Genomic DNA, 26,631 nt, shown 5'->3' on the forward strand with positions numbered 1-26,631 from the left:
ACGATGGAGGCCTGATTTGTGAAATTTCAGAGGGAAGTTAGAGTCCTTCAAAGACTGTCTCATGGCAGTTTGAGATTTTAAATAAAGAATCTGTGGTTCTGATAAACCTTTGCTTTGGGCAACTGATGCTGGTTTTGCTGGACCTGGGAAATTCGTGGTGATTAAGAAGAGACCAGCATGACTGAAGCAAGGTCTTCTGGGGAGTGTTTCCCTGGAGTCAGCACACAGAAAACTGTGGTCCAGTGGAGGCCACGGGTGTACCTCATGCTGACAGCTGAACGTGGCATTGTGTAACAGTCTCCCAGGTGGTAATGGTCTTGAAGGAATGAAAGGATCATGGAGAGAAGCTGAGGCTTGCCGCCATGTGGCAAGGTCAAAGTCCCTGAAGAGAGCCCAGGAGAGGCTATTGGTGAAGGTGCAGCTTAGTTGTGAAGACCCCAGGATTTCAGAGATACCAGGGCCATGGGATGACCACCAAGGGCAGCAGCAGGAGTGGATGAAGCTGGGCTGAGGCTGTTGGACAGGTGTAAGTGTTATGAGCAGCAGATCCAGAGAAGTGCAATGTCCAAGCCCTTTGGGGCCCAGAAGATCATGAGTCTTGAGGGAATCCCAGATACTGGACACTCAAGTTATATACACTGCTGACGTTTGGTTGTTCCCTCTTGAAGTAAGAAAGTAATTAACTTTTTTTTTTTTAAGTTCACAGGAATGCACAGTTATGAGACCTTGGATATTTATTTTAAAGTAACTTTAGAATTCTAGAGAGACACTGGAATTTGACAGACTTAGGAATTTTACAGACTTAATATTTTAGACACAATGAGTATTTTAAAGAGACTCAACTTTTAAGTGTTTGAATTTTTAAAGATCAAGGAACTTTTAAAAGTTGGAATGTTTTTGCACTGTGATAATATTAACATGTCATCTTCGGGACAAATGGAAAAGGAAAGTTTCTAGATGAATAGTGATGCATGTGTGCCAGATTGACAAGGGGCCAATTGTGCTAGCTAGTTTTTATGTCAGCTTGATCCTAGCTAAAGTCATTTGGGAGGAAAGAAACAACTGAGAAAATTCCCCCAACAGATTGCTCTGTGGGAAAGCCTGTGGGACGTTTTCTTGATTAATGATTGATGCAGGAGGGTCCAGCCCACTGCGGGTGGTGGTACCCCAAGGCAGGTGCTCATGGATGGCAAAAGAAAGCAGGCTGAACAATCCAGGAACAAGCCAATCAACAGCACTCCTTCATGACCTCTGCATCAATTTCTGTCCTGAGTTCGTGCCCTGATTTTCCTGGGTGCTGAACTACAATCTGTAAGACGAAATAAACCCTTTTCTCTCCAAGTTGGTTTTGGCCATGGTGTTTGGTCACAGCAATAGAAAACTAACCAAGACAAGGACAGAGGAAAATCACTTGGAAGCTTGTGGGTCAGCTAGCCTGGAGCTCCCAATGTGGCAGAAACAGGAGAAACCCTGCCTTAAAAGGTGGAGGGGAAAAAAGTTGAACATGCCATGGTATGTGTAAGCCCCCCCACACATGCCCCTTGCCTCAAAAACAGAGAGACACACATACAAGTAATAATATTTTTTTTAATTTAAGTAAATAAAAATTAAATAAAAAATTCTGCCACATGTTGGGGGATATTTTGTCATACTGTGAGCCCAAGTTTGTATTTGTGTTGATTAAATAAAATTACCTTTGGATCAGGAGGCTGAGTTACCCATGAGTTGACAGAAAGTAATCATGGAGCATTAGAGGGCAACAGGAGAGACAGTCGAAGTAGCAGAGATGGATTTGGAATGGGGCAGGTTTTTCTGGTTTGGCAAAGTGGAAGCATGGAGCTTTTGAAGATGCCAGAAAGGAGAGAAGGTTAGCGTTTTTTTAGCCTCTCTGAGCCAGCAGGTTTTCACCCCAGCATTGAATTTTTAAGTCTTATTTATAAATAGAACGACAGAGATACCTTTAGCGGCAGCGACAGAGCCAGTGCCCGAGGGAACAGAATTTTCCTCCAGGCTGTGGCCTGAGTGGCTGGGCTGCGACTAGAGAAGTAGGCAGGTAACTCTGGAGTCACAATTGCTGGCTGAAATAGCAGTAGATTAAGGCAGAGCCACTGTGCCGAAGATAAACCAACAGCCACACAATCAGATTAGCCACCTTTTGTGTTCAAAAGCCACACTCAGTTATATAGTACAGCTGAGTAGTGTATGCCATTCCCAAGATAGACAACTATTTTATAGTATTTTATTAATAAAATTTATAAAACAAAAGTAATCATTCCAAATCACCAGGGGTAGTGTCATGAATAGTGCCCAAACTACTTGACTCTGAAGTCCACTCCTGAAGCACATATGTATTGATCACTCACTATAACTCTTTCATATCTTTGAAACATCTAGCACACTCCTAACAGAAAGCACCTAACTGTTTACTTGTCAAGCAATGTTTTATTTATTTTGTTTTTGTAATCTGTGCATGTGTGCTTGGCATGAGATGTATGTGATAGGCTTCTTAAAATAAAAACAATGATTCTAATCCTTAAAAACTCATCCTATGTTATGCAGTTTAATAATTTGAAATATTTACAGTGCTATTGTTGCTGGACATACACACATACACATATATTTTTAAGTTACCTATGGCTTGGATTTTCTTCTGTCTGAGTTATAGGTTACACGACTCACCAGCACAATGCAACTCAACTTTAAAGACCAGTTTATGAACAAACTTTCCTTCCATAATAAAGCCATATGTCCCAACCACTATGCAGAACAATGTTCCTTCCATAATATAACCAAATGTCCCAACTACTACCCAATGAAAATTACAATGTTACCTTCTTAATTTAGCCATACATCCCAACTACTACCAAGAATAACATCCCTTCCATAATACAGCAATAAATCCCAACAACTATGCACAACAAAGTTCCTTCCATAATAGAGCCATATATCCCAACTATTACACAGAACAATGTTCCTTCCATAATATAGCCATAAATCAAAATGAACCAAATGTAGACAATCTATCCAAACACTGTACTTAAATACTATACCTGGATTGGGGCTCATTTTATGGACATACATTAGGGCAATCAGAGAACACAGGGACACATCTTGTTTATTTTTAATGGCCTCAAATTCCCGAAGGGCTTCTTGAGCTTTACCTGGAAATCAAGATTAGGGTGTGGGGGGAAAAGTATTCTTAGTTCAAATTGAGGATTCAGAGAATTTGAAAACAGTTGATGACTAGTGCGTACCTTCCATCAGTGTGCCATAGGCATGATAAAACCTGAAGACTGGATCACTGCCATACTTCTTCATTCCTTCACTGGCCACAAGCAACACGTGGTGATAGTATCTCTCTTGACAATAGTAATTAATGAGTGTCTAGAAGGAAATAATGGCTAAAGGTTAACAGTCTGTTATTTTGAAAGACATTCAGAAGCAGATCTAAAATATTGGATAATCCAGAACCTAATACATTTTCTTCTTTACTCTTTAGAATACTAACGAAAACTGACACATAACAGTAAGGATGAGACAGAATGGTCATGGAATGACTGACAACTCAGTGTTTTTCTCTTCTAATGTGATACCTTTTTTTCCCCTTTAATTAATTTTGTCAAGAACACTGGAGCTAGACTACTTTTACATTTTCCTCCTTTGGCTATATTTTCTTAAGGGTTTTAGGAAAAAAAGAAGAAAACATGTGGACCAAGAAAATGAAGAGACTTGGGCAGGTTAGCTGTTCCTGGTGTTTGTTGTTTTTCATATGGTTCGGTTTTGTCAGCTTGACACAAAGGGTGTCATCTGGGAAGACAGAACCTCAGGTGACAAAATGCTTCCATCAGATTGTAGGCAAGTCTGTGGGGGCATTTTCTTGATTAACAACTGATGTGGGAGGCCCAGCCCACTTTGGGCCTGCCACCCCTGGGCAAGTGGTGATGTATATATACACACACACACACACACATATACATATATATATGTATATATATATGTATATATGTATACACACATATATACATATACACACATATATACATTTATCTCTCTCTCTCTCTCTCTCTCTCTCTCTCTCTCTCTCTCTCTCTCTCTCTCTATCTATCTGAGTTAGCCATGAAAAGCAAACCAGTAAGCAGTGTTGCTCCACTTTGGTGGGTGAATGAGAATAGCCCCCATAGGCTCATATATTTGAATGGTTGGTGCCTAGTCAGTGAAACTGTTTGGGAAGGATAAGAAGACTTGGCCTTGTTGGAGGAGGTGTGACCTGGAGGCTTTGAGGTTTCAAAAGCCCATGGCAGTCCCTGTCTGTCTTTGTCCCTGCCTCTCTGTCTCTCTCTCTTCCTGCTGCTTGTGGGTCAGGACAGAAGCTCTCAGCTACTGTCATGCTCCTGGCCATGATGATCTTGGACTCTAACCCTCTGAATATATAAGCAAACCTTCAAAAAACTCTTCTATAAGTTGCCTTGTCATGGTGTCTCTTCACAGCAATAGAAGAGTAACTAAGACACCTGTCTTCGTTAAGGTTCTATTGCTGTGAAGAGACACCATGACCTTGGAAACTCTTATAAAGGAAAACATTTAATTGGGGTGGCTTACAGTTCAGAGGTTCAATCCATTATCATCATGGTGGGACATGGCAGCATGCAGGCAGACATGGTGCTGGAGAAGGAGCTGAGAGTATTACATCTCAATATGCAGGCAACAGGATATGAACTGGGATACTGGGCGTGCCTTGAGCATATTTGAGACCCCAAAGCCTGCCCCCCACAGTGACACATTTCCTCCAGCAAGACCACACCTACTCCAACAAAGCCACACCTCTCAGCAGTGTCATTCCCTAGGAGCTTTCGAGGACCAATTACATTCAAACTACACCACCATCCATGGTCTCTGCTTCAGTTCCTATCTCCAGATGCTTCCTTGAGTTCCTGCCCTAATAAAACACAATGACCAAAAGCCACTTAGGGAAGACAGAGTTTATTTCACCTTAGAGTTTGCAGGGAAGTCGGAGGGCTAGGAAGGAATGTGAATTACTGGCTCACTTTAGCCTGCTTTCTTATAGCACAGAGAACCACCAGCCCAGGGTGGTACCACCCACAGAGACAGAGAGAAGGGCCCTCGTACAACAATCATCAATCAAGAAAATTCCTTGTTGACTTGACTACAGGCAATCTGATAGATATATTTTCTCAATTGGGGTTTCTTATTCTCAGATGACCCTAGCTGTGTCAAGTTGTCACAGCCAGCACACAAGTTGGAACTGGTCTAAGGTTTCTTGGAACTGTATCTAAGGTTTAGCTGCTGACTTACTCAAAGAGGGAAGCCACACTCTCACCATTCCGGTGACTACCAGACTCCTTTACTCCATAAACAAAGGTGTGTGGGGAATCCTGTGCCACTGTCTGACCACAGTGGGGTCCAGCATGAGTAAGAAACTGAAAAGACATAGTGTGTGCAGACAGCTCTTTCACAGTCTGGATTCCGGAGGGCTACATCCTTGCCTTTTCTAGATCCCAGTCACACAATATTCTCTAGAACTTCTGCTCTGCTCCCCTCCTGTGGTTACTGCCCCACACCCCTTCTCCACCTTGTTTCTGGAGAGAATGCCCCATATTCCATTTCTTAGTCACCCCACAACACACCTCAGCAGTTTTGTTTTTTCCAAGTTTCTCAGGCCCTAGGGTCACAAATGAGCATTTGGGGTCACAATATTATTCTACTTGACTTTTACGCAGTGTTTAATTGCACTCACCAACCATAACTCTGAAAGGCAGTGCTGTGGTATCCCAGAGAGGACATGGATTTAACTATATAAAGACATGGCCTCGAGTCTTTGTCTATGTTACATTTTTGCTCATTTACAAACTATGGTTAGTAAAGCAAAAGACATGGGGTGAGGAGTACTTGAAGATGTCCTAGTCTGAAAAAACAGAATGAGTTCCACCACACTCTGCTGTCTGGTCAATACCTCTGCCAACCTCCAGGTTTATACTCTGCCACCTGCTACCCAAATCATCAAATGAATCATGACGTTCCCTTCCCATTCACCCAGTGCTGCTGAGCAAAGCAGTCTTTACGTGCATCTGTTTCTCTGGCTTTCATATTACTCCCCATACCTATTATGACTCTTGTGGTTCAAGTTAGACCATTTAGTCCAACAAACTTCATTTTGACTTTGAGACAGGATCTCATTATGTAACTCAGGCTGGCTCAGACTTGCTTTCTGCTTGCCTCTGTTTCCTGAGTGCTGAGAGTGGTCACATACCCCATGATCAGCATCTAGCAAGCATTTGCTGACTGTCTACTTTCTAGTACTGGGTACTATCTACTTTCTAGTACTACATACCAAGAAGAGAGTAATTATGCAGTACTGAGAAATGTTAGTAGGAGTGGTCACTGCTCTAAAAATATCTTGAACTTTCTGGTGAAATTGTAATCTGAACACCAGCTGAGATCCAATGCAGTAATTAATGTAGGAAAGTGGCTAGTACATTGCAATTGGAAATACAGAATACTATACACAGCTTGAGTGAGTGACCAGAGAACCCACTCCGACAGACCATTTTAGAACTGATTTTCCAATTATAAACCCATTATTCCTCCTTCTCCTACATTTAACCCCATGATTTGCCTTGATGGTTTTTCACAAAGGTCCAGGAGTTTACAAGGCAGAGGAACAGCAACAAGGAGGTAAGAGCACAGTACCTGGGATGGGTGTGGTGATGGGCAGGGCTAAAAGCCAGTCCTTAGTCTACAACAGTGGGCTAAGACATGTTTGGCTTCCCACTTGGTTTTGTATGGCCCATGAGCTAAAAATGGCTGCAGAAACATTTCATAGACAAATTCAGAGCTTATAAAGATTTATTGGCATATGGGGATGTTCATTCATTTAAGTACATCCACAGCTGATTCCCAACTATAGTGTAGATTGGACAGAGATCCTAAAATAGGCACCATCTGGCATTTTGTAGAGGATGTTTACCATTCCTTGTTCAAGAACCTGTTCTAGATAGAATATTGGACAGACAGATCAAGGTTTAAAAAGGGAGGCTGGGCCAATGGTCTCATTTTTAAGGATATGACTTGCTCCTGTGGTGAATGATGAAAATTTGAATAATGGTTTTATCATTTAAGTGATTTTACTGCACAACTCATTTGGACAACCTGAAGGATAGATTGGAGGTGATGAAAAATGTAAAAGCTGGAGGAAAAACTTGAACGGTAATGCAGAAATTTATTAAAAATAAAAAAAGCCAGCTGGGCAGTGGTGGTGCACGCCTTTAATCCCAGCACTCGGGAAACAGAGGCAGGCGGATCTCGGTGAGTTCGAGGCCAGCCTGGGCTACAGAGTGAGTTCCAGGAAAGGCGCAAAGCTACGCAGGAAAACTCTGTCTCAAAAAACCTAAATAAATAAATAAATAAATAAATAAATAAATAAATAAAGCCAAACATTCCAGTCTTCTCTAACCTTCAGAGCTCAGATTTTCCTCTGTGACTATCAGGAGCTAACATGGCATTCATGCTTTTATTAGCTCGTGGGTTCAGTCCTCATAAATCAAGTGTGAGTTGCAAGACCTGTCATGTTTACTGCAGTATCTTAAGTACTTAGAAAATAGTGCAAGACACACAGAAGGCTGTCAACCAATGCTTATTAAAGGCACTCGGGACTGTCCCAGCATTAGATTGCAAATGGGTCAGTTTAAAGTCCTGGGGTCTGTTCTGCTAGCTCCAACCTCTGGGAGACATCCAGGAAGAAGCGCTCCACAAATACTAAACAAGTCCAAGAATGAAAAGAGAAAAACCATCATCTGAAAAGGAAAGTTCTTGCATTTCCAAACCGTCTTTGTTTCACCGTTTCTGAAATATCTGCTGAATGCATCAATCAGAAGAACATTTCCGTAAGCTAAATACTCCTTCCTCTCTTTTTTAAGTCTGTTTTTAACTGCTTGCATATCTCGTCCTGCTCCTTTACACGCGAATGCAGAGAGTAGGACGGTAGGATGGCTGTTAAGTTCCCTCAAAATCACACCTGGAGACGAAGCAAGCTTCCCTAGTAGAAGTCCAATGCCAACACAAGCAACAGGCTGGGGGCTGGCCGTTAACGGCAAGGCAGCGGCTGTGCCCGGGCCTCGGGATCATCCTCAGGGGGCAGGAGTTGGCGGGGGGGTTGCAGCATCTTGGCCAAGGCCGCAGGCCCTCACCGCCAGCGGCCGCTACCCATGCCACCCGGGGCCAGGTACCAATCACCTCGCAGTGTCCACTCGCCCAGCCCACGCCCCGCACCGCTCACCTTCAGCCCCTGGGAGTCCATGGCCGCCAGCTGCCCGGAGCGTGCCCGCCACTGCCAGCCGTAGGCTCCGGGGCTCAGACCCTCTGCCCGGGCCCTCAAACCTTAAGGGACGCGGTGGGCGGTGCGGAGGGCGTGGCCGGGTCTCCATTGGCTGTCGGCCCCGAGGGGGCGGGGCCTGACCGCAGGGCAGCGAGGGAGGGGCCCCGGAGCAGGCTCGGAGGGAACCCAGAGGGAGGACCGCGAAGGCGACTGAGGTTGGACTCCGCTGGGCACTGAGTGCGGCAGAGTGATGGAGCCTCCGAAGGGAGGAGGGCCAGCCTGGAAAGGGCTCGAGGAGGAGGGGGTGGGTGGAGCTAGAGGTGTGAGATTAAAGAATAAAGATGATGAAGCAGGAAATGGGAAGAAGGGCAACGCTGCTTTCCATCCCTGCAAACAAAGGCAGACTCCATTTTCTCAGCATTTTTTTTTTTTGGGTGGGTGGGGGGAAGCGGATTTGCGCAATGCGGCTTAGCGGCGTGCTTGACTGGGGAAAATGATTTACCTGCCACTTGTAGTAATAGTGACGGGGCCACAAGGTGGCGCAGAAAAATCACAGTTTGGCAAAAAATGTGAAGCCTGGCTTGGGCCTGTTTTGAATCTTTGCAAGCACGGCTGTAATTTTGTTATCTGAGTGCTTATTAAACTGGTCCACCAGATTTCCACCGTAAAGTCTTACTTGAAATGTGTAGTTGCCTCTTTCAGACTTTTATTTCTTAGGGGTTTGCTATAATTTGCATATAAACTGTCCCTCCAAGACAGGTGTGCTGAATGCTTAATTCCCCAGTCTGTGGTGCTGCTGGAAGTGGTGGACCTTTGGTGGGAGGCTTAGTGAAAGAACTTTAGATGATTCTGGAGTGCCCTTGAAGAGGATATTGGGACCCTCGGCCTCTCAGTTTGCTTCCAGGCAGTCCCAAACTGACTGGGGTCTCCTCCACCATGGAGCTCCCACCATGGTAATCTCTGCCATCCCAGGCATGAAAGGAGGCTGACTCACCACAGTCCCCTACCCTCCTGGGCCTGTGAGGGCTTCTCTTCTCTAGAAGATGTTCACCAATGTATCCATTATGAGAGCCAACAAACTGACTAACATTGTCTGCAGACATGAACTTCTTTCTGCTTGTAGGCTATGTAAGAGCATTCTTTAGAGATGGGATAACTCCGACTCCCGGCTTTAAAATGAAGCAAGGTTTTCTACAGGCTTTTCCTTAAAGTACATTCATTACACCCAATAAGGCATATCTTGTCATCGTGGAATTGTTTCTAAAATTCATAGTCTAGGTAATTGCTGTGGCAATGAGCAGTTGATAGGTAATAGCTACTGATCTGGTTTCCAATCATGCAGCACAGAAAATCTCGGGCTAATAAAACCTTGGTGCTGTATAACGTGTGTCATCTTGAGATTACACACTTGAATCCAAGAGGGAAAGTCTATCTGAGGATCACAGTTATGGTGATAGATGAGCAGCCTGAAATGTTTAAACCCCAAATGACCTAAGACCAGTGGAAAGCTACACATGCAAGCAGAATGACTTAGCTCCTTGTCAAGTTCCTAACAGTAAATCATTTAGCACCCAACATTATTAGTTACTTGTGATGACTTGACAGTCCTCCATAAGCCCTTGTGCAGAGAATTCCTTTATGAGTCTATCTTTCTTGAAACATTGGTGTGTTCTCTAACACAAATATTTCTGCTGTTTCTCTACTATTAGCTACAAATGTCTGAGCATGGAAGCTAAGACTGCCTCCATGTCTTGTTCAACTATATCCTCAACTTCCCCCTCAGAAAGTCTTTACTCTGTGTCGAAGGGAGGATTCCTTTTTTTTGTAGAATGTGTTTTTCTCCTATGCCCCAAGCTATTTTTTCCACCTACCAAAATCTACTCTCTCTTTAGAGAGAGCTCTAATCCATTCTCTGTGAAACCTGTGAAGATCACCGTAAGTGGATGGGTTTGAGAGAGAATATGGGGGTGGGAGGATCTGGTCTCTAGGCCTGAGGTGGAGCTGATTTATGCTACTTAACTTCCGTGACTTGCAAAGTGATTTTTTGAGGGAGAAGTGGTATTAGGTTTATGGTAAGTATATTGATCTCATAAGCATTTAGTACATGCAATAGGATCAGCGTGTCCATTCAATCATGTCTGTTTTCTCTATGTCACTGTGCATCGGATTAAAAGAAAACATGGAGGAAATCTGAGTGGTCCTTGTGAAGACAGAACTAAAAGGGTCACAGACGAGAACTTAAACTATGCAAGGAGGATAAACGGAAATGACCTTATTTTTACGAAACCTGTTTGTATACAATCCTCTTCGCTATTGCTTCCGTTGGAAAAGTATGCATTTTCTTCCCACTTTATATTGGAATTGAATATCTTCCTATTTTTCTGCAAGAAGAGGAAAAATCTAGATATCAGATAAAATTAGAGAAAGATATCAGCTGTCCTGATATCTTAAGCTCAAAATTATTCTTGTGCCCGGTGGCATGCTATGGACCGGCACTCCCTGCTGTCCTTCCTGTCTCTTTGTGGCTTGCTGTTACAACTTGCTGGCCCTCAACACTTATTGTTTCACAAGTCTGAGCACTCTGCTTAGTAACACTTGGGTCAGGTGCTCCTCAAAGTATCCCTGTACCCCGATGCATGTGCTGTTCTCTAGTGTGTCCCTCAGATTCCCTCAGGATGAAAACCTCTCCATCCATGGAAGGCTAGGTCCATGTCCTTCAACAGCTGGTGCTCTCTTTCCTCTTCCATAAATGTGCACTGTTTCTTCCTTCAGACATAAGTCCTGGCTCCTCGTGTACAAAGCCCCCCTTTATCAGCCTGCCCACTGTCTAAGTGGCTGAGTGAAAACAGCCAAACATCCCTGTTCATGAGTCCATTTGCAACTGAATTTTAACAGTAGGGTTTTACCAACACCACCCCTCAAATTTTTGTTTCTAGAACTTTTAATCACATGGAAAATGAATACTCCTCTACTTATCATTAGAGAACATTTTAAAATGATGTTTTGTATTCTTCTAAATAGTCCCTGTTTTCATTGTTTCAAGTACACAATGAGACTAGGTGTATGTTTCTTCTGGTTGTTTTGCTTAATTTCAATGGAGACTTAAGCTATAAACCAGGATGCATGGAGCTTGCTATGTGGTCCAGACTGACTCTGAACTCTAAAACTTCCTTCTTCTCTCTCCCAAGTGATCAGCTTAGACAATTGGTATTTTTGTAGCAAGGCAGAAGCAAAAGCTTTTAGAATGGTGTTGCATAATAATGTAGCCACGTGAAGCATGAGGAATTTAATTAAAAAGAACAAAAAAAAATTCTTGTGGGGCTGAGGAGATGGCTCAGAGGTTAAGAGCACTGGCTACTTTTCCAGAGGACCTGGGTTCAATTTCCAGCACCCACATGACAGCTCAAAACTGTCTGTAACTCCAGTTGGACACCCTCACACAGATATACAATTAAAAAATTTTATTGTGTGTACATTACTTTTAAGACAGAGGGTTCATGCCCATTTAAAAACATAGTGAACGTTGTCTATTGATTTGTACATCATTTAAAATACGATGTACCAATATATTTACTTAAAATAGTGTTCATGTTTTTGGCCACTGGAGGACATTGTTGTCCCATGGGTAAGACAATACTGGGTATGAACAATGACTGTCAAGCTTGGGCTCAGATACTTAGCTATCAATCACTTGATATCCTAGGGGTGGGGAGGGGACTGATCAGAGTGTGAGGTAGTGGGTATAACCTGGTAGGCAAAGCATGTGTTTATAATACATTTCAAAGTATTGCTGATGTTTTCTGTTTGAGGATCACACCTCAAAAAAAAAAAAAAAACACAGCTTTTTTTGAAGTGTAGTCTTAGCCTCATATACTGACCAGCATTTCTCCATCATAAGATTATTTTGCTGGGCACACATACCAATGTAGTTGCCTTTTGTCTTGCATGAAAAGGTGGTGTGTATGTAGAAGTTTTTTTTATGTCAATAGTAAGAGAATATATAATAAAGTAACAATTTCTATACAGTTGAAGAGAATATGTATATGGATGAGGTACAGCAACATTATTTTGTGTGTGTGTGTGTATGTGTGTGTGTGTGTGTGTGTGTGTGTGTGTGTGTGCACATGTTCCAGAGTGCACATGAGGAGATCAGAGGACAAACTATGTAGAATGTATTTCAACCTTCTATCTTTGTGCGAGTAACAGGGACCACATGCAGGTCATTGCTTGCCTGGGAAGTTCCTTACCCACAGAACCATCTTGCTGACCACCAGAAATTTTAATGACTTCTAAAACTAATTCAGTTTTAGAACTTTAGTTCACAGCCAGATCCCCCGAATATGGGTACAATATGGGTACCAGAAACATTTTAAAGATTTGTCCCTGAATATGGAAGATGCTATAGTATAAATCATTCATTTTCAAATATTAAATCTAGACAACACTGCCGGGCGGTGGTGGCGCACGCCTTTAATCCCAGCACTCGGGAGGCAGAGCCAGGCGGATCTCTGTGAGTTCGAGGCCAGCCTGGGCTACCAAGCGAGTCCCAGGAAAGGCGCAAAGCTACAAGAAAAACCCTGTCTCGAAAAACCAAAAAAAAAAAAAAAAAAAAAAAATCTAGACAACATTGAATCTGTGCTTGCCAGCAGGAATCCAGAGTTTGATTCAATTTGAGGAATGAATTAGACACTGAGATATGAATGTTCTGATAACACATAACCTCCTAGATATGTGTCCCCCAAAAAGTCATTTTCTATCAATTTCCAAGAGCTAGATGATTGTTTGTAAATTTGTTTGTTTGTTTGTTTTTCCTGATGGTTGTACCAAAACCAACATGCATGGAACAGTTAATTTTTCCCCTCAGGAGAAACTTTCATTTCCTTCTTCCCTCTCTCCCTCCCTCCCTCCTGTCTCCCTCCCAACCTTCCTCCCTCCCTCCCTCCCTCCCTTCCTTCCTTCTTTCCTTTCTTCTTTCCTCCCTCTCTCCCTCCCTCCCTCCCTTCTCTTTTCCTCTTTCTTTGGGTGTGTGTTGTATGTGTTTGTACATATGAGTACATATGTGTGAGTGTATACGTAGCAGCCAGGCATTAACATTAGGTGTCTTCCTCAGTCAGTCTCCACATTATGTTTGGAGATAGGGTCTCTTACTAAACTTGGGATTACTGATTTGGCCAGGCTGGCTTGGTAGCAAGCTCCAGGGACATCCACCTCATCCTCAGCACTGGGGTTTCAGATGTATACCACTGCACCTGGCTTTTTAACCTGGCTTCTGGGGAATTGAATTCAGGTCCTCACACTGGACAGCAAACACTTTACCAACTGAGCTGTTGCCTGGCCTGTGTATGTTTTCTTCAAAAAATTTTAATTTTTAAATTAAAAATAAAGTGTGTGTGAGAGTGAGTGTGTATGTGAGTGTGTGAGGTTCTGAAGATATTGGTGTCCCACTCTGTCACTCTCCACCTTATTTAACTTTTAAACTAGTACAATGCAGAGTACATTCTGTACTGGGAAGCTAGATGTGCCTTCACAGATGCTGTGCTTGCAGAATTATTTGTCCTAGAAGAGAAATTTGGCAACAAAAAAATTGGTATGATGGTCTTGCTTCCAGAACTGCTCACATCTAAAATAAGAAGGGAAAATAATATTTTATAATCTAGCAAATCAAATTTTGTGAGTTTACCCAACAAAAATGTTCACAGATGTGTAAAAAACAGGAATAAAGTATTTGTTGCACCCTTACTAACTATAAAGAAAAACAGAAAAAATCCCACCCTCAATGTCCATCAATAAGTGATTGTTAAATATATATAATGTAATATTTTTCACCACTTAAGAATGAATCTGAAATATGTGTCACATGGGAAAATATCTAAGATATAGTCATTGAAATGTTGATGCAGCAGAGCATAAAAATGTTATTGTGTTTATATTAAAAGCCTTGCATATATATGCACATAAGATGTCTTGCCTTGATAATTACTCAAGAATAGAATCATTATATTTTGTGTTTGCATTGTTTTGGGGGTGATTTCCTTTTTCCCATAAATAATTTACATGCATTGTTTTTGCAGCTTAATGAGGAAAATACTATAAAATTTTAATAAAGTTTACAGACTTGGCACAAGGGCCTATGAATGCTGGCCCCATTTCCAAATAACTGGTGTTTAGTTTTTGTGTTTTTCATAGGATAATTTTCTGTAAAAAAAAAAAATAGACTCTGTGTCCTTCAAATATCTTAGCAGTGATTTTCTGGGGTGGTGACCTTTCCTGCTCTCTCTTTGGTACTGGGAGTTCTTTTTCTCAAGTACCCCATTCTCTCAGAACAGTCCAGATGTTCTGCATCTGTCCCCCTGAGGTGGAGCCCTTTGTCCTTGTGCTTAGCCAGTTCTCTCAGAGCAGAACAGACATCTTTCCCCAGAGCCCTCTCAGAGTTCATCATGTTCTGCTGTTACAGAATGCTTCCTTTTGGTAAAGTCCAGTTGTACTTACTGAGAAGAAGCAATGTAGTGTTTACTCTGATCTCTGTGGGAAGTCTGAGAGCCTGTATCATTCTGTACTGAGTTAGTGTGTGGTCCAGAGGTGGTGCTGCTCAGTGGTATAGCACCTTCTGTGTGTTGTGTTGACGATGTACTACAGTCAACTGTGATGAGTTCCTGAAGGCTTTGACACTTGTGGACTTAAATACCCCAAAGCCAGAGTTTTTCTGACTTGTCTGATGATAGACTCTGAGGAGAGCTTGCTAAGTAATGTTCTTCTACCTCATTGTAACTGATAGCAAGGCTCAGTGCAATGCATGAGCAACACACATGAATATCCTTTTCTTGGGGATTCTGATTTGAGATGAGGTTTGGGACTTTATTTTAAACTAATGCCCTGGTATATTTTTTATAAAAGGAAGTGCTAAAGATACTGAAAGTTGACAGATGCTATATAGTAGGCCTGGAGACTTGGTACCCACCATGCTTGGTTCTCCTGATGCTGATGTGTATATTTAAGGTATGGTCCAAGGATAAGGCCAAGGAAATATACGTTCTGGTGTGGAGAAAGGGGAGAGGCAGAGTGCTGTAAGGCATACTGCCTACATTTATACTAAATTTTATGCAGTTAATGTCCAGTGAGTTATTTGTTACATATCATAGCATGTGATGTATGAAACAGTCTCTGCAGTATATAAGTTAATGATGCCATGCATGTTCTTCTCTTTGGTGAAATACTTATTTCTGAGTACTTGAACTATTCACCCCAAGTCCTGCTATCCATTCCTTGTATATTTACCTTCACTACCTTATCCTTAATACACTGTGTTCTATCTAGCACTTCACCTATTTCAAGTTACCAGTCAGTGTATTGCAGTAGCTACTTTCCCTAAGGTAGAGTAACTGAATACAGTTACAACAAAGAATGAGCAAAGGCACAGTTTATTTGCATTTAGAATTTTTTCTATGATTGCAAGGAATACTGCTGAATAAGGTATTGCTCCACCATCCCTGATGAAAGATGAACATTAATAATGCAGATTAGAATGAGGCTAAGTTGTATTGAAGGGAAAACAGACCCAGTACCTTTCATAAAAATAAATCTAATGTGGCCAACTTAATAGTTCCAACATAACAAAGAATGGGGGTATTATAGAATTCTTAAGTTCAAAAGAATTAAAAAAATCACTTTTGGATGAATAGCTTAAAAATATGCATATAAATATATGTCTATGTCTATGCATTTACTTATATCTGGATTTATTTCTTTGTAGGTAATAGTGATATATGTTCTTTTAAACATTTGTATGTGCATGGATACATATATATATATATATATATGTATATATATATATATATGAATTTCCATTTGTAATTTTTTGATGTGCTGTTATCTTACACATGTTGCATAAAATGATGGATCTCAGATACACTTTGTAAGTAAGGGAAAAGTGGATAGATATCTTTTCAATTTTTTTCTTGATTTACTTAATGTGTATGAGTGAGAGCCTGCATATCTTTACGTGCACCAACTATATGCTTGGTGTTGATGGAAGCAAGAAGAGTGAGTCAGATTCTCCAGGCCATTCCCACTTAGGTGAAGAAAGTCTTACTCTGTAGCCCAGATTATAACTCACTATGTAGCCCCAGGTTTCCTTAAACTCATTTCAAACTTCCTGCTTCTGCTTCCTGGGGGATGGGACTCCAGGTGTGAACTTACACCCTCAACTAAATACTTTTTAAAAGGACTATTTACAGCAGTGCTAAAAATCCACCGTTTTTCTCATTCACCAAACAGCCAATGATTATTAGGCAACAGGTGTATGCATTCTTGTGTCAGAGAGGAAGCAGAGAGTAATGGGAGCGTGAATTCCAAGCCACACCCCTCAAGGCCAACTGAGAGTTGCAGTGTGGAGAAAACGAAGAAACCAAACTTCTATCATGATCTGTCCAGGCTGGCCCCAGTTCATGCTGTGTTAGCATGGTCATTGGTACTGCCTCCCTTCTCACAGGGATGGTTTGCGTGTTCAGAGACTTTTAACAGAATCCACTGGGGACTTCTTTTCCAGTGTGAAGTAACATTACTTATTCTTGACAAATGGGCCTGGTTTCATTTGGTACAAAGAGTGATGAAGAAAGAATTTGAAGAAAACTCTTTCAGTTGTTTGAATAAACAATCCTACCAACATTTTTCTATGTGGTATATTTCTATGTGGTATAATATATCTCCATAATATTCACTAAAACTTTAAATAAATAAATACAGGTGATGAAATACAAAGAATCTCATTTTTGCTAATTTTATGTTATCAGGTTTCTCATGACTCCTATTTCTATTTACCATCTAGAAACAACAATATTTAATGTAATTTATTTTGAAATAATTGGTTTCACAAACTTGGCTCCTTTTGCCAGAGTATGTAATGTCTTAGGCACTACTCATCATTAAATCTGAGTGTCCATTTCTTAGGTAAACCTAAACTTCTTCCACACAGGTGAATAAAGCATAGAATCCTAAAAGAGAAGGTACTCAAGCTTATGTCTTATTCCTTTGTAGCAAGAATCTTAAAAGTTCTTATTAATAAAATCAAACCTGGAGCAAGGTATTGGGGTGAACACTGAATGATCAGAGAAGCAGAACAAGCTACAGCCACTTCACCTCGCCAATTCTTCAGCTGATCCTGTTTCCTCAGACTGGAAGCTTCTGTGTCCTCATCCAAATGGATCTCAGCTGAATTGCTTCTCAAAAGCCTGAAACTTAACCAGCCTATTTCCTGGTCCTCACACCTTATATACCTTTCTGCTTTCTGCCATCACTTCCTGGGATTAAAGGCTCACTTCCTGGATTAAAGGCATGAGTCACCATGTCTGTCTGTTTCCAGTGTGGCTTTAAACTCACAGAGATCCGGATGGATCTCTGCCTCCCAAGTGATAGGATTATAGGTGTGTGCACCACCATTTTCTGGCCTCTATATCTAGTGGCTGTTCTGTTCTCTGACCCCAGATAAGTTTATTAGGGTACACAATATTTTGGGGAACACAATACCACCACATTTCCCCTTTTTTGTCTAAAATAAAAAAGCTTATAACTAATACAAGAAAAACTATCTAATAAGTATATACAATATATACAGTCAAGAATTACATTAATGATGTCCAGTCCATTAACATTTGACAGATTCAGATGAAAAACTCCGTTAATATATATTAACAATGTCCAGTCCAGTAACATTTGATAAACCCAGACAAAAAATTTTCATTATGTATCCTATGTAAAACAAATAGTTCCTTTTTAAAAGTAGATTCAATAATTGGCCTTTTTATCTTATCATATCCATATTCTCTTTTTTCTTTTCATAATAGATTCAACAATCTACCTTTTGTCACTTTCATATCTTCCCCTTTTTCTTTCTAGAGTAGATTCAATGATTTACCCATTTATCCTATTATTTCTTTATCTTTTTTCTCAGAGTAGATTCAATGATTTACCTCATATCTATATTCTCTTTTTTCTTTTTTTCAAACAAAAACTCTGAATCTAATCTCCTTGTTCAGCTTTTTTCCTGACCATTAACAATTAACAACTTGTAATCAACCATCATAAACAATGACAATAGCCATAAATCATTAAACAGCCAAAAACTACCCACCCCAATTCTTGGGAATGTGGGCGTCTTTTCCTTAAAATTACTTCCTGCTTTCTGGGGGTGAAAACATCTTTAGGGAATCCTGAAAAGAAAATTTTGGGGTTAATTGCCAAGTCCTGTATCATTTGTTCAGTCTCTGCATATTGGGAAAGTGCAGAGCTTGTCACAAGTCCTTGCTCGAATAGTCTGTCAGGCTGGATCATCTCAGGTCTCCATCTCGAAATTTTCCTGAGTAGTTTGTAGTTCAAAGTCGATCTTTCCCTTGTGGAATCATTGTGGGTGAAAGACCCTAGCCCTTCAGGCTTACACCCCCAAGCCTCAGGAAAAGAGAAACTTCAAGCACCAGGAAATGAAAAACTAAAAATCTAGTTCCAAAGGGCAACCTGACCCAGCCATTACTCAATCTCCCCTGCAACCATATAACAATGTAAAGAGATTTCTATTAAGAGATGTGCTCAACTGTGACTGGGAAAATTGTAAATGTTCCAGGAAGGACCACCGTGACCTGTATGTATACTCCACTCCCGCCCTGATACCTCCCTTGAGGGTTCAAGAAAAATGTGCACACTGACATAACTGTATCCCCTTCTGTGATCACTCTGTAACCAGACAATGATTTTATGAAATTAGCTTCTAGACATAAATCAATTGAAATGACATTATATGGAAATTGTAATCTTGTGGGTTTTGTGGGTTTTTCCTTTAAAAGCCCTTTTGGGGCTGCAGTAAGATGCAACTCTTGCTCTTGGGAGCAGAGGAGCCCTTCTGTACAGAAGCTTCAATAAACTCCTTGTGCTGTTGCATCAACTGGACTGGAGTCTGGATTCTTGGGGCGCCCACTTGAGACCCTAAACTTTGGGGTCCAACAGTGGGGTCCCATCATCCTTTTGAAGACTTCAAAGTTGCTGTTAGGTGTGGTCATGGTTCCCTGTAGATTTGTGTGTGTGTGTGTGTGTGTGTGTGTGTGTGTGTGTGTGTGTGTGTGTGTGTGTGTGTGTGCCTCCTCTGTGGTTTGGAGTAATCACAGTCTGATAAATGTCTGTCTCTCGAAACCATGAGTGTTCTTTCCTAGAAGAGAAAATCTTCCCAGCAATTTCTCCCCACCATTTGTCTTGCCAAACTTTTCCAAACTGACTTTTGTCAATACTTTCTTGTAACACGATGGTCCTGGCAATTCTTTGAATAAGCAGAAGTAAACCCTTTGTCCCAGGTAGCAGCATCACCGCAGTCACCAACATGATGAGAAGCAGCCAGCAACTTGGAGCAGCAGCCACTGCCTCCATGGTCTTACCACCGTTTGTGACTCGGTCCCAGCCAGTTTCTCCTCAGCAATACTCCTAGGCCAGCCTCAAACTCCGGATCCTCCTGCCTCTGCCTTCAGCAAATCCTATGGGAATGCACCACCACAACCAACTGAGTGTAGCTAGGGGCAGAGTTGGGGCCTGCAAGGCCACAGGCAAGTGACTTTTTCATGAATTCGTACCACAAACATTGGGCACCAGATGTAGATGTAACAGTCTTATTAAATAAGAAACAGAGCGAAATGCAGATTTAAAAGCCCAAGAGGTCAGAGCAGTAGCTAAGAGCTGATACTAAAAACCCTTTCTTACCCTTCACTGCCGCTGCTGTCCTTCCCCTCAGAAAGAGGCCTACTTCCTGTGTATCTGTCTTTTTATTGACTTTCTGTTCTGCCTTCTTATTGGTTGTAAACCCAACCACATGACCTCCTCATCACTGCCTGTTTATACAGACCTCTAGGTCTCTATGATTGGTATTGAGATGAAAGGCGTATGTCTCCATTACTGGCTGTGTCCTTGAACACACAGAGATCTGCCTGTCATGTGATCGGGATTAAAGGTGCTATGGCTTGCTATTAGCTCTGACCCCCAGGCAACTTTATTTATTAACACACAAATAAAATCACATTTTAGCACAAATAAAATATCACCATATTCTTTCCTGACTATATTTATTCTCCAAGGATCTTCTTAAATAATGTTTCTGTTTCCCATTTTTTTTTTGTTCTAAAATTAAAACCTACTTGTTCCTGACCTGCCTCCATTACGTTTACAGATCTTATAAGAAGCCTTCATTACTATCATTCTGACATGGGTTAAGTTTTGGTCTTTCTCAGGTCTCTGACAGTATTCACTTTTTACTTTGTGAATGTTGACCTGTTGCAAATACTATCAGTGTACCAGACTGCTTCTCTTTTTGGGTCTGATTGAGCATATCTACTCTAATGACTGGATGCCTGAAACCTGTGATCTGTAAGGAACACTTGCACTGAGTCATTTTGTCTTCATGAGGATAATTATCAACGTTTTGTAGGTAATAAAATCGAATCAAAGAGACATGATGGGAACTTTAGAAGCCATTCATCAAGTAGTTTTGTACAGCGGAAACTGTTGGTCTACTGTACGCTTTTAACCATGATTCCATATTCTTTCTGTTAATTATTTCCTACCTCCTTTATTCAGTAGAACCCAGATCAGAAGTTACCAGGTACCCTTACTTTGAGTTGTTTATCTATCCCTTAAGTGCTATAATTTATAATATTTTCTTTTTCTTTTCTCTTTGTGAACTAGAACAGTAACTCAGTAACAGATATTAGGAAATCAGGTTTACTTTGGGCTGTTTTTGTTTTTTATTTATTTATTTAGCTGTTGGTGGTGGCATATTTGTGTGTGTGTGTGTGTGTGTGTGTGTGTGTGTGTGTGTGTGTGTGTGTGTGTGTTTGTATACACATGAACAATGGCAATCACAAGGAGGCCGCAGGACACTATGTGCAACTCAGAGATTGAACTCAGGTTATTAGGTTTGGCAGCAAGCATCTTTACCCTCTAAGCCATCTTGCCAGCCTCCGGATAGTTTCATTAGTGACTGAGAGGGATAGAATGTGAAGAAATTGGTGTTGGACATGCTAAATTGAACAGGACAGCTGAATGTATTAGCACAAGTCACCAATAGACAATTGGAATTACTGCACCAGCTCAGCAAAATGACCAATACTGACTGCAGTATAAATCTAAGGAGAAAAAGCTTTAAGACAAAAACAAATAACCAGCAATGTGGGAAGAATCCCAAGGTGCTCTGGTTTCTTAAAGGGCACAATTTAAAGAGAGATGGGACTGATCATGATCATCAAATTCTCAAAAAGTCTCACATTCAATTAAGATTGAATAAAGATAATTGAATTTGCCTGCCTTTAAACAGGTAGAACAGAAGTCATACACTGAAGCATTAGAAAAGCAAAAAGGTTTCTTTAGAAGAACAAAGTTTAGCATTGTGTTAGCATCTTAGCTTGCATTATGTGTGATTTCAGATGCAGAGCCCATATAACACAGTTAAGACCTTCTATCATAGGATCCCTGCTTGTCTCTCAGCTACTGGCAATATTCATTTTCACTTCGGTATATATTCAATGTCTGCTACCACAGTCAGATTGCCTGACTTCAAATGGATTGCCAATAACTCAAAGGAGGAAGACAACACTTGTGTCTTAATGTTTTCCACTAAAATGCACACATACACACATTGGCAACTTCAATATGAGGGAAACAAGTTCATTAACATGTTGGTAGAAAAATTAATTTTTCTATAACAATATTTGCATGAGGTATTTATCATTAAGGTTATAGTTTCCTATGCAGTATTTTTAAGATATTTCAGGCCTGCATACTGTCACATATGAAGGTTAAAGACCTGCGGAAAATCAAAACAGCATTGACTCTTCTACAGTTAACAGTTGGGTCAGTTGGGATTATATTTTTCTAAGCAGGTGCTAGATCACTGAGCTATTTCTCCAGCCCATCACTCCTCATTTTGAAGTCAACACTGAATAGAAGGGATGCAATTCATATTAGAAGTTGGGAATGTACAGCCTTCCCTCATATGGATATCATGCTTTGTTCCTGTGTCCACACATTGCTCTTTCCTGCTCCTTACTTCATGTTAACAATATAAGAATATAGGACACCTAATAGGTAGCATAACATTTGATATTTTTTTTGTGATTTCCATCTTTTTTTCTGTTTTTTTTATTAAGAAATTTTCTATTCATTTTACAGACCAACCACAGATCCCCTCCCTTCTTTCCTCCTACCCCTCCTTCTCCCCTCATCCCAACCCCCATTCTCACCTCCTCCAAGGCAAGGCCTCCCATGGGAAGTCAACAGAGCCTGATACACTCAGTTGAGGCAGGTCCAAGGGGCTCCCTGACCAAGGCTGTGTAAGGTGTCTGAGACACCGGGCTCCAAAAAGCCCCACTTATGCCCTAGGGATGGATCCTGACCCCACTGCCTGAGGACTCCTTAAGTGGATCAAGCTACATAACTGTCTTGTCTATGCAGAGGGTCTAGTTCAGTCCCATGGAGGCTCCATAGCTATTGGTCCACAGTTCATGAGTTCCCACTAGTTTGGTTTGGTTGTCTCTGTATGATGGGAAAACGTACAGAGGTATTTGATAATTTTAAAGTGATTATTGTAGCTAGAGTTTTCCTGCCTGGCCCACAGTCAGGACAAATCTCTCTCACTTGCCAGTCCCACAGCCGCTCAGACCTGACCAAGTAAACACAGAGACTTATATTGCTTACAAACTGTATGGCCGTGGCAGGCTTCTTGCTAACTGTTCTTACATCTTAAATTAATCCATTTCTATAAATCTATACCTTGCCACGTGGCTCGTGGCTTACTGGCATCTTCACACGCTGTTTCTCATCCTGGCGGCTGGCAGTGTCTCTCTGACTCAGCCTTCCACTTCCCAGCTTTATTCTCCTCCTTGTCCCGCCTATACTTCCTGCCTAGCCACTGGCCAATCAGGTATTATTTATTGACCAATCAGAACAACACATTTGACATACAGACCATCCCACAGCACTTCCCCCCCCCCTTTTTTTTTTTCAAAAAGGAAGGTTTTAACCTTAACAAAGTAAAATTACATATAATTTGGGAATTTGGGCGTAGCTTCTCTTACTACTTCCTGCTGGAGGGGGGCGCTGTATCTTATGCGGACACAAAGAAAATTTTAGGATTATGGAATAGTCCGTGAGGCTGTATCGTCTGAATCAGTTGCCTTGAAACCATTCTGGATGTTGAATCATCTGGGCCATGGTGTCATCGGAGACCTTTCAAGGGGTCTTGGCTGGTCAAACCTGATGTATCTTAATCTGGAACAAATCCATAGCCTCTTGCTTTCTGTGGAAACAAAAGAGACACTTTTCCGAAGCAACATATCCTTATATCCAAATTATGAAGTCAAGGTATCTTTAAAGTATACATATTGGTTTAACTCAGCTTCCTTTACAATCAAATATCTCTCTGCAGTTAAGAATCCCAAAGACAACACAATCCAGATTCTCTGTGTAATATTCATCTTTACGTGGCTTATTTTCTATATTAATTTTACTGTCTCTTTAAAGACTTTATTTTTTTAAACTATGTATTTGTTTATATAACTGTATATGTCACCTTTTTTGTCTCTTCCAAGCCTATGTATATTTTACACACACTGTAAACTATTACATCTGAATCTGTCTCATTGTGAATCTATTGCCTTAAACTGCAGCAGTTGTGGCTGCTGGCTCCACCCACCTCAGCTTCCCAACATGGCGGTGGTTTACCGCCAGCTCTGGGAGCTATCGTGGGTCTATGCTTTTAGCCAAGCAGTGTGTAGCCCAGAAACCTTGTTTTTTGTTTTGTACTAGCAAAGTCTAAATCCACCATGCAGCTTAATGTGCCACTTGCAGAGGCCTCATTCCCGCCATATGGCAGGTCGAGCGCGCATGATAGGAACCCGCCAGTAGCTCAAACCAGCAGCTGCCGCTCATTTGAGAGAGACAATTAGGAACTGTTTTTAGCTCCTTTTTAGAATCTTTTTTCTCAGTTTTTAAGTGGAAACTCTTGCCACCACGTTGGATGCCATTTGTAGCTAGAGTTTTCCTGCCTGGCCCACAGTCAGGACAAATCTCTCTCACCTGCCAGTCCCACAGCCGCTCAGACCTGACCAAGTAAACACAGAGACTTATATTGCTTACAAACTGTATGGCCGTGGCAGGCTTCTTGCTGACTGTTCTTACAGCTTAAATTAATCCATTTCTATTAATCTATACCTTGCCACATGGCTCGTGGCTTACCGGCATCTTCACATGCTGTTTGTCATCGCGGCTGGCAGTGTCTCTCTGACTCAGCCTTCCACTTCCCAGCTTTATTCTCCTCCTTGTCCCGCCTATACTTCCTGCCTAGCCACTGGCCAATCAGGTATTATTTATTGACCAATCAGAGCAACACATTTGACATACAGACCATCCCACAGCAGATTATATCAACAAGATGACTCCAAGACAAAATTTCTCATCTTTTTCTTTTAATTTTAAGCAGGAGAGGGGATGAGTATGGATCCCAGTTTTCTATTTAAAAAAAAATGGGAGAGTGTAAAAAGATGAATGAGGGTTAAGTAGTGTTGGTTTTTTTCTAAACCAAGAACGCATACTTAGAAAGTCCAAAGACAGAGAAAAAGGATCAAAGGAGAGAGTGTAGATGTACAAGATGTGAGACAAAAGAGACATGTACAAGATATTGTGATGTGACTGGGGAAATGATTCTCCATTGCGAAAGAGGAAGGGCACCGAAGCAAGAGGAAAGGAGGGGAAACAAAGTAAGAGGAAAGGCAGGGGATGTAGAAATTTAAAAAAGGAGAGAGAAAGGGGAAGGGGAAAGAAGCAAGAGTAATGCCATTTTCTATTTTTTGTTTATAATAGGTATATTAGCCTTAAAAACTAAGACATTTAGCCCTATTAGAGTACCAAGAGCTACTTGGTGGTTCCTACTCACGTTTAACCAGCATTTCTAATGATAATCTTTATCTCTACTATTTCTTAATCTCTTACCTCATGGTGTTTAGCTACCATAGCCCTTCATTCTCAAAAATCCTTGAATTTTTTCTACGACACTGACATTTTAAGTGTAAACCCACTTCTTTAATAGAATGTCTTTGATTTTATTTTGCAACTGTTTAGACTATAGTTATGAAATCCTGATGGTGACTGGGAAGTAATGTGGCCATCTTGGTATAACTTAACAAGAGACAGTATCATTTGGTCTCATAGTTGATAATGCTTTTGATAGTTGTATCTACTTGGTTTATCCATTGCTAGTTTTCTTCTTTACATTTTTTTATTGGGATTTTACTTTATTAAAAGTTGAGCAAGGCTGGGATGTAGTTCAGTTGGTAGAGTTCCTGTCTAGCATACATAGGCTCTATGTTCAGTCACCACCACCTTGCAAACTGGGCATGAAACGTTTGACTAAAGAACTCTTGTTTCTGTCAGATTAGAATTTTTGTCATGATAAAAATTTTAGTTAATAAAGAAGAAATAGTTTGAAGCAATGTAAGATTCCTGCTCCTCTCCAAACTTTTATGCATGAGTTCCAGAATTCTTTGATGAGTCTTGTGTAAATTAACTGTAATGATTGTCCAATGACAACTTTCTCTTTTATTTCTATTTTTATTCATTAATGTCCTACTAAAAGGAAGATGTTTTTCCATTTTCTACTTATTTATGTAAATAAATCCATTACATAAATTGGTATTATTTGTTTCTTGTGTTGTGTTCTATTAGTATGTATTTGGGTGCTTAGCTTGCCCCAGATTTGGCCTATGACATGAATATTCTAGGTGCTTCTTCTATCCTATTGACAAGACCACATAATTCTCTGTATTTTTATTATAAGTGCTTGAGTGCTTTTGTCTGTATATATGTCTGTGCACCACGTTTGTGCCTCATGGCAATGGAGGCCAGGAGAGGGCATCAAATCCCATGGAACTAGAGTTACAGATGGCTTTGAGCCACCATGTGCATGCTAGGAACTGAATCCAGATCCTCTGGAAGCACAGCTGATGCTCTTAACCACTGAACCATCTCTCCAGGCCCCCAATTACTTTTTTTTCTTGGCCATACGTATTTATTTTATTTTTAGAACTGTTTATTCAGTTTATTAACCCATGTATTGATTAGAATTTTTTGTTTAGTTTTTTCAGTCCCAATTACTTTTTGACATAACATATGTTATGAAAAAAACATAGCAAAGTAGGCAGATTTATAGGCTTATGTTTCACTGTTTGTTCATTGTATGTAGAAATGTACCAATGAGACCTGGTATAAGCCCATTGTCCTTC

General features: G+C 40.9%; 1 protein-coding gene across 5 annotated transcripts in view; it reads right to left on the reverse strand.

Annotated features, from left to right (window-relative positions):
• Positions 1-8,574, reverse strand: part of Ttc21b (tetratricopeptide repeat domain 21B) — a 77,653-nt gene extending 69,079 nt beyond the window's left edge. For 2 of the 5 annotated variants that reach the window (XR_008215454.1, XM_052726408.1), the window contains exons 1-3: positions 8,294-8,570; positions 3,255-3,384; positions 3,051-3,161 (exon numbers count right to left, since the gene is read on the reverse strand). Coding sequence is in view for 4 of the 5 variants with exons in the window: in XM_052726408.1 (XP_052582368.1) it covers positions 3,051-3,161; positions 3,255-3,384; positions 8,294-8,314 (262 nt within the window). In the remaining variant the exon portion in view is untranslated. Of the gene's footprint in view, positions 1-3,050; positions 3,162-3,254; positions 3,385-8,293 lie in introns of all 5 variants that reach the window. The other 3 variants (XM_052726406.1, XM_052726405.1, XM_052726407.1) reach the window with 3 other exon arrangements.
• Between the last annotated feature and the right edge of the window lie 18,057 nt (positions 8,575-26,631).

The sequence above is a fragment of the Peromyscus californicus genome, unplaced genomic scaffold (genome assembly GCF_007827085.1).
Source record: "Peromyscus californicus insignis strain IS unplaced genomic scaffold, ASM782708v3 Scaffold_7__1_contigs__length_154581171, whole genome shotgun sequence".
Taxonomy (NCBI): domain Eukaryota; kingdom Metazoa; phylum Chordata; class Mammalia; order Rodentia; family Cricetidae; genus Peromyscus; species Peromyscus californicus.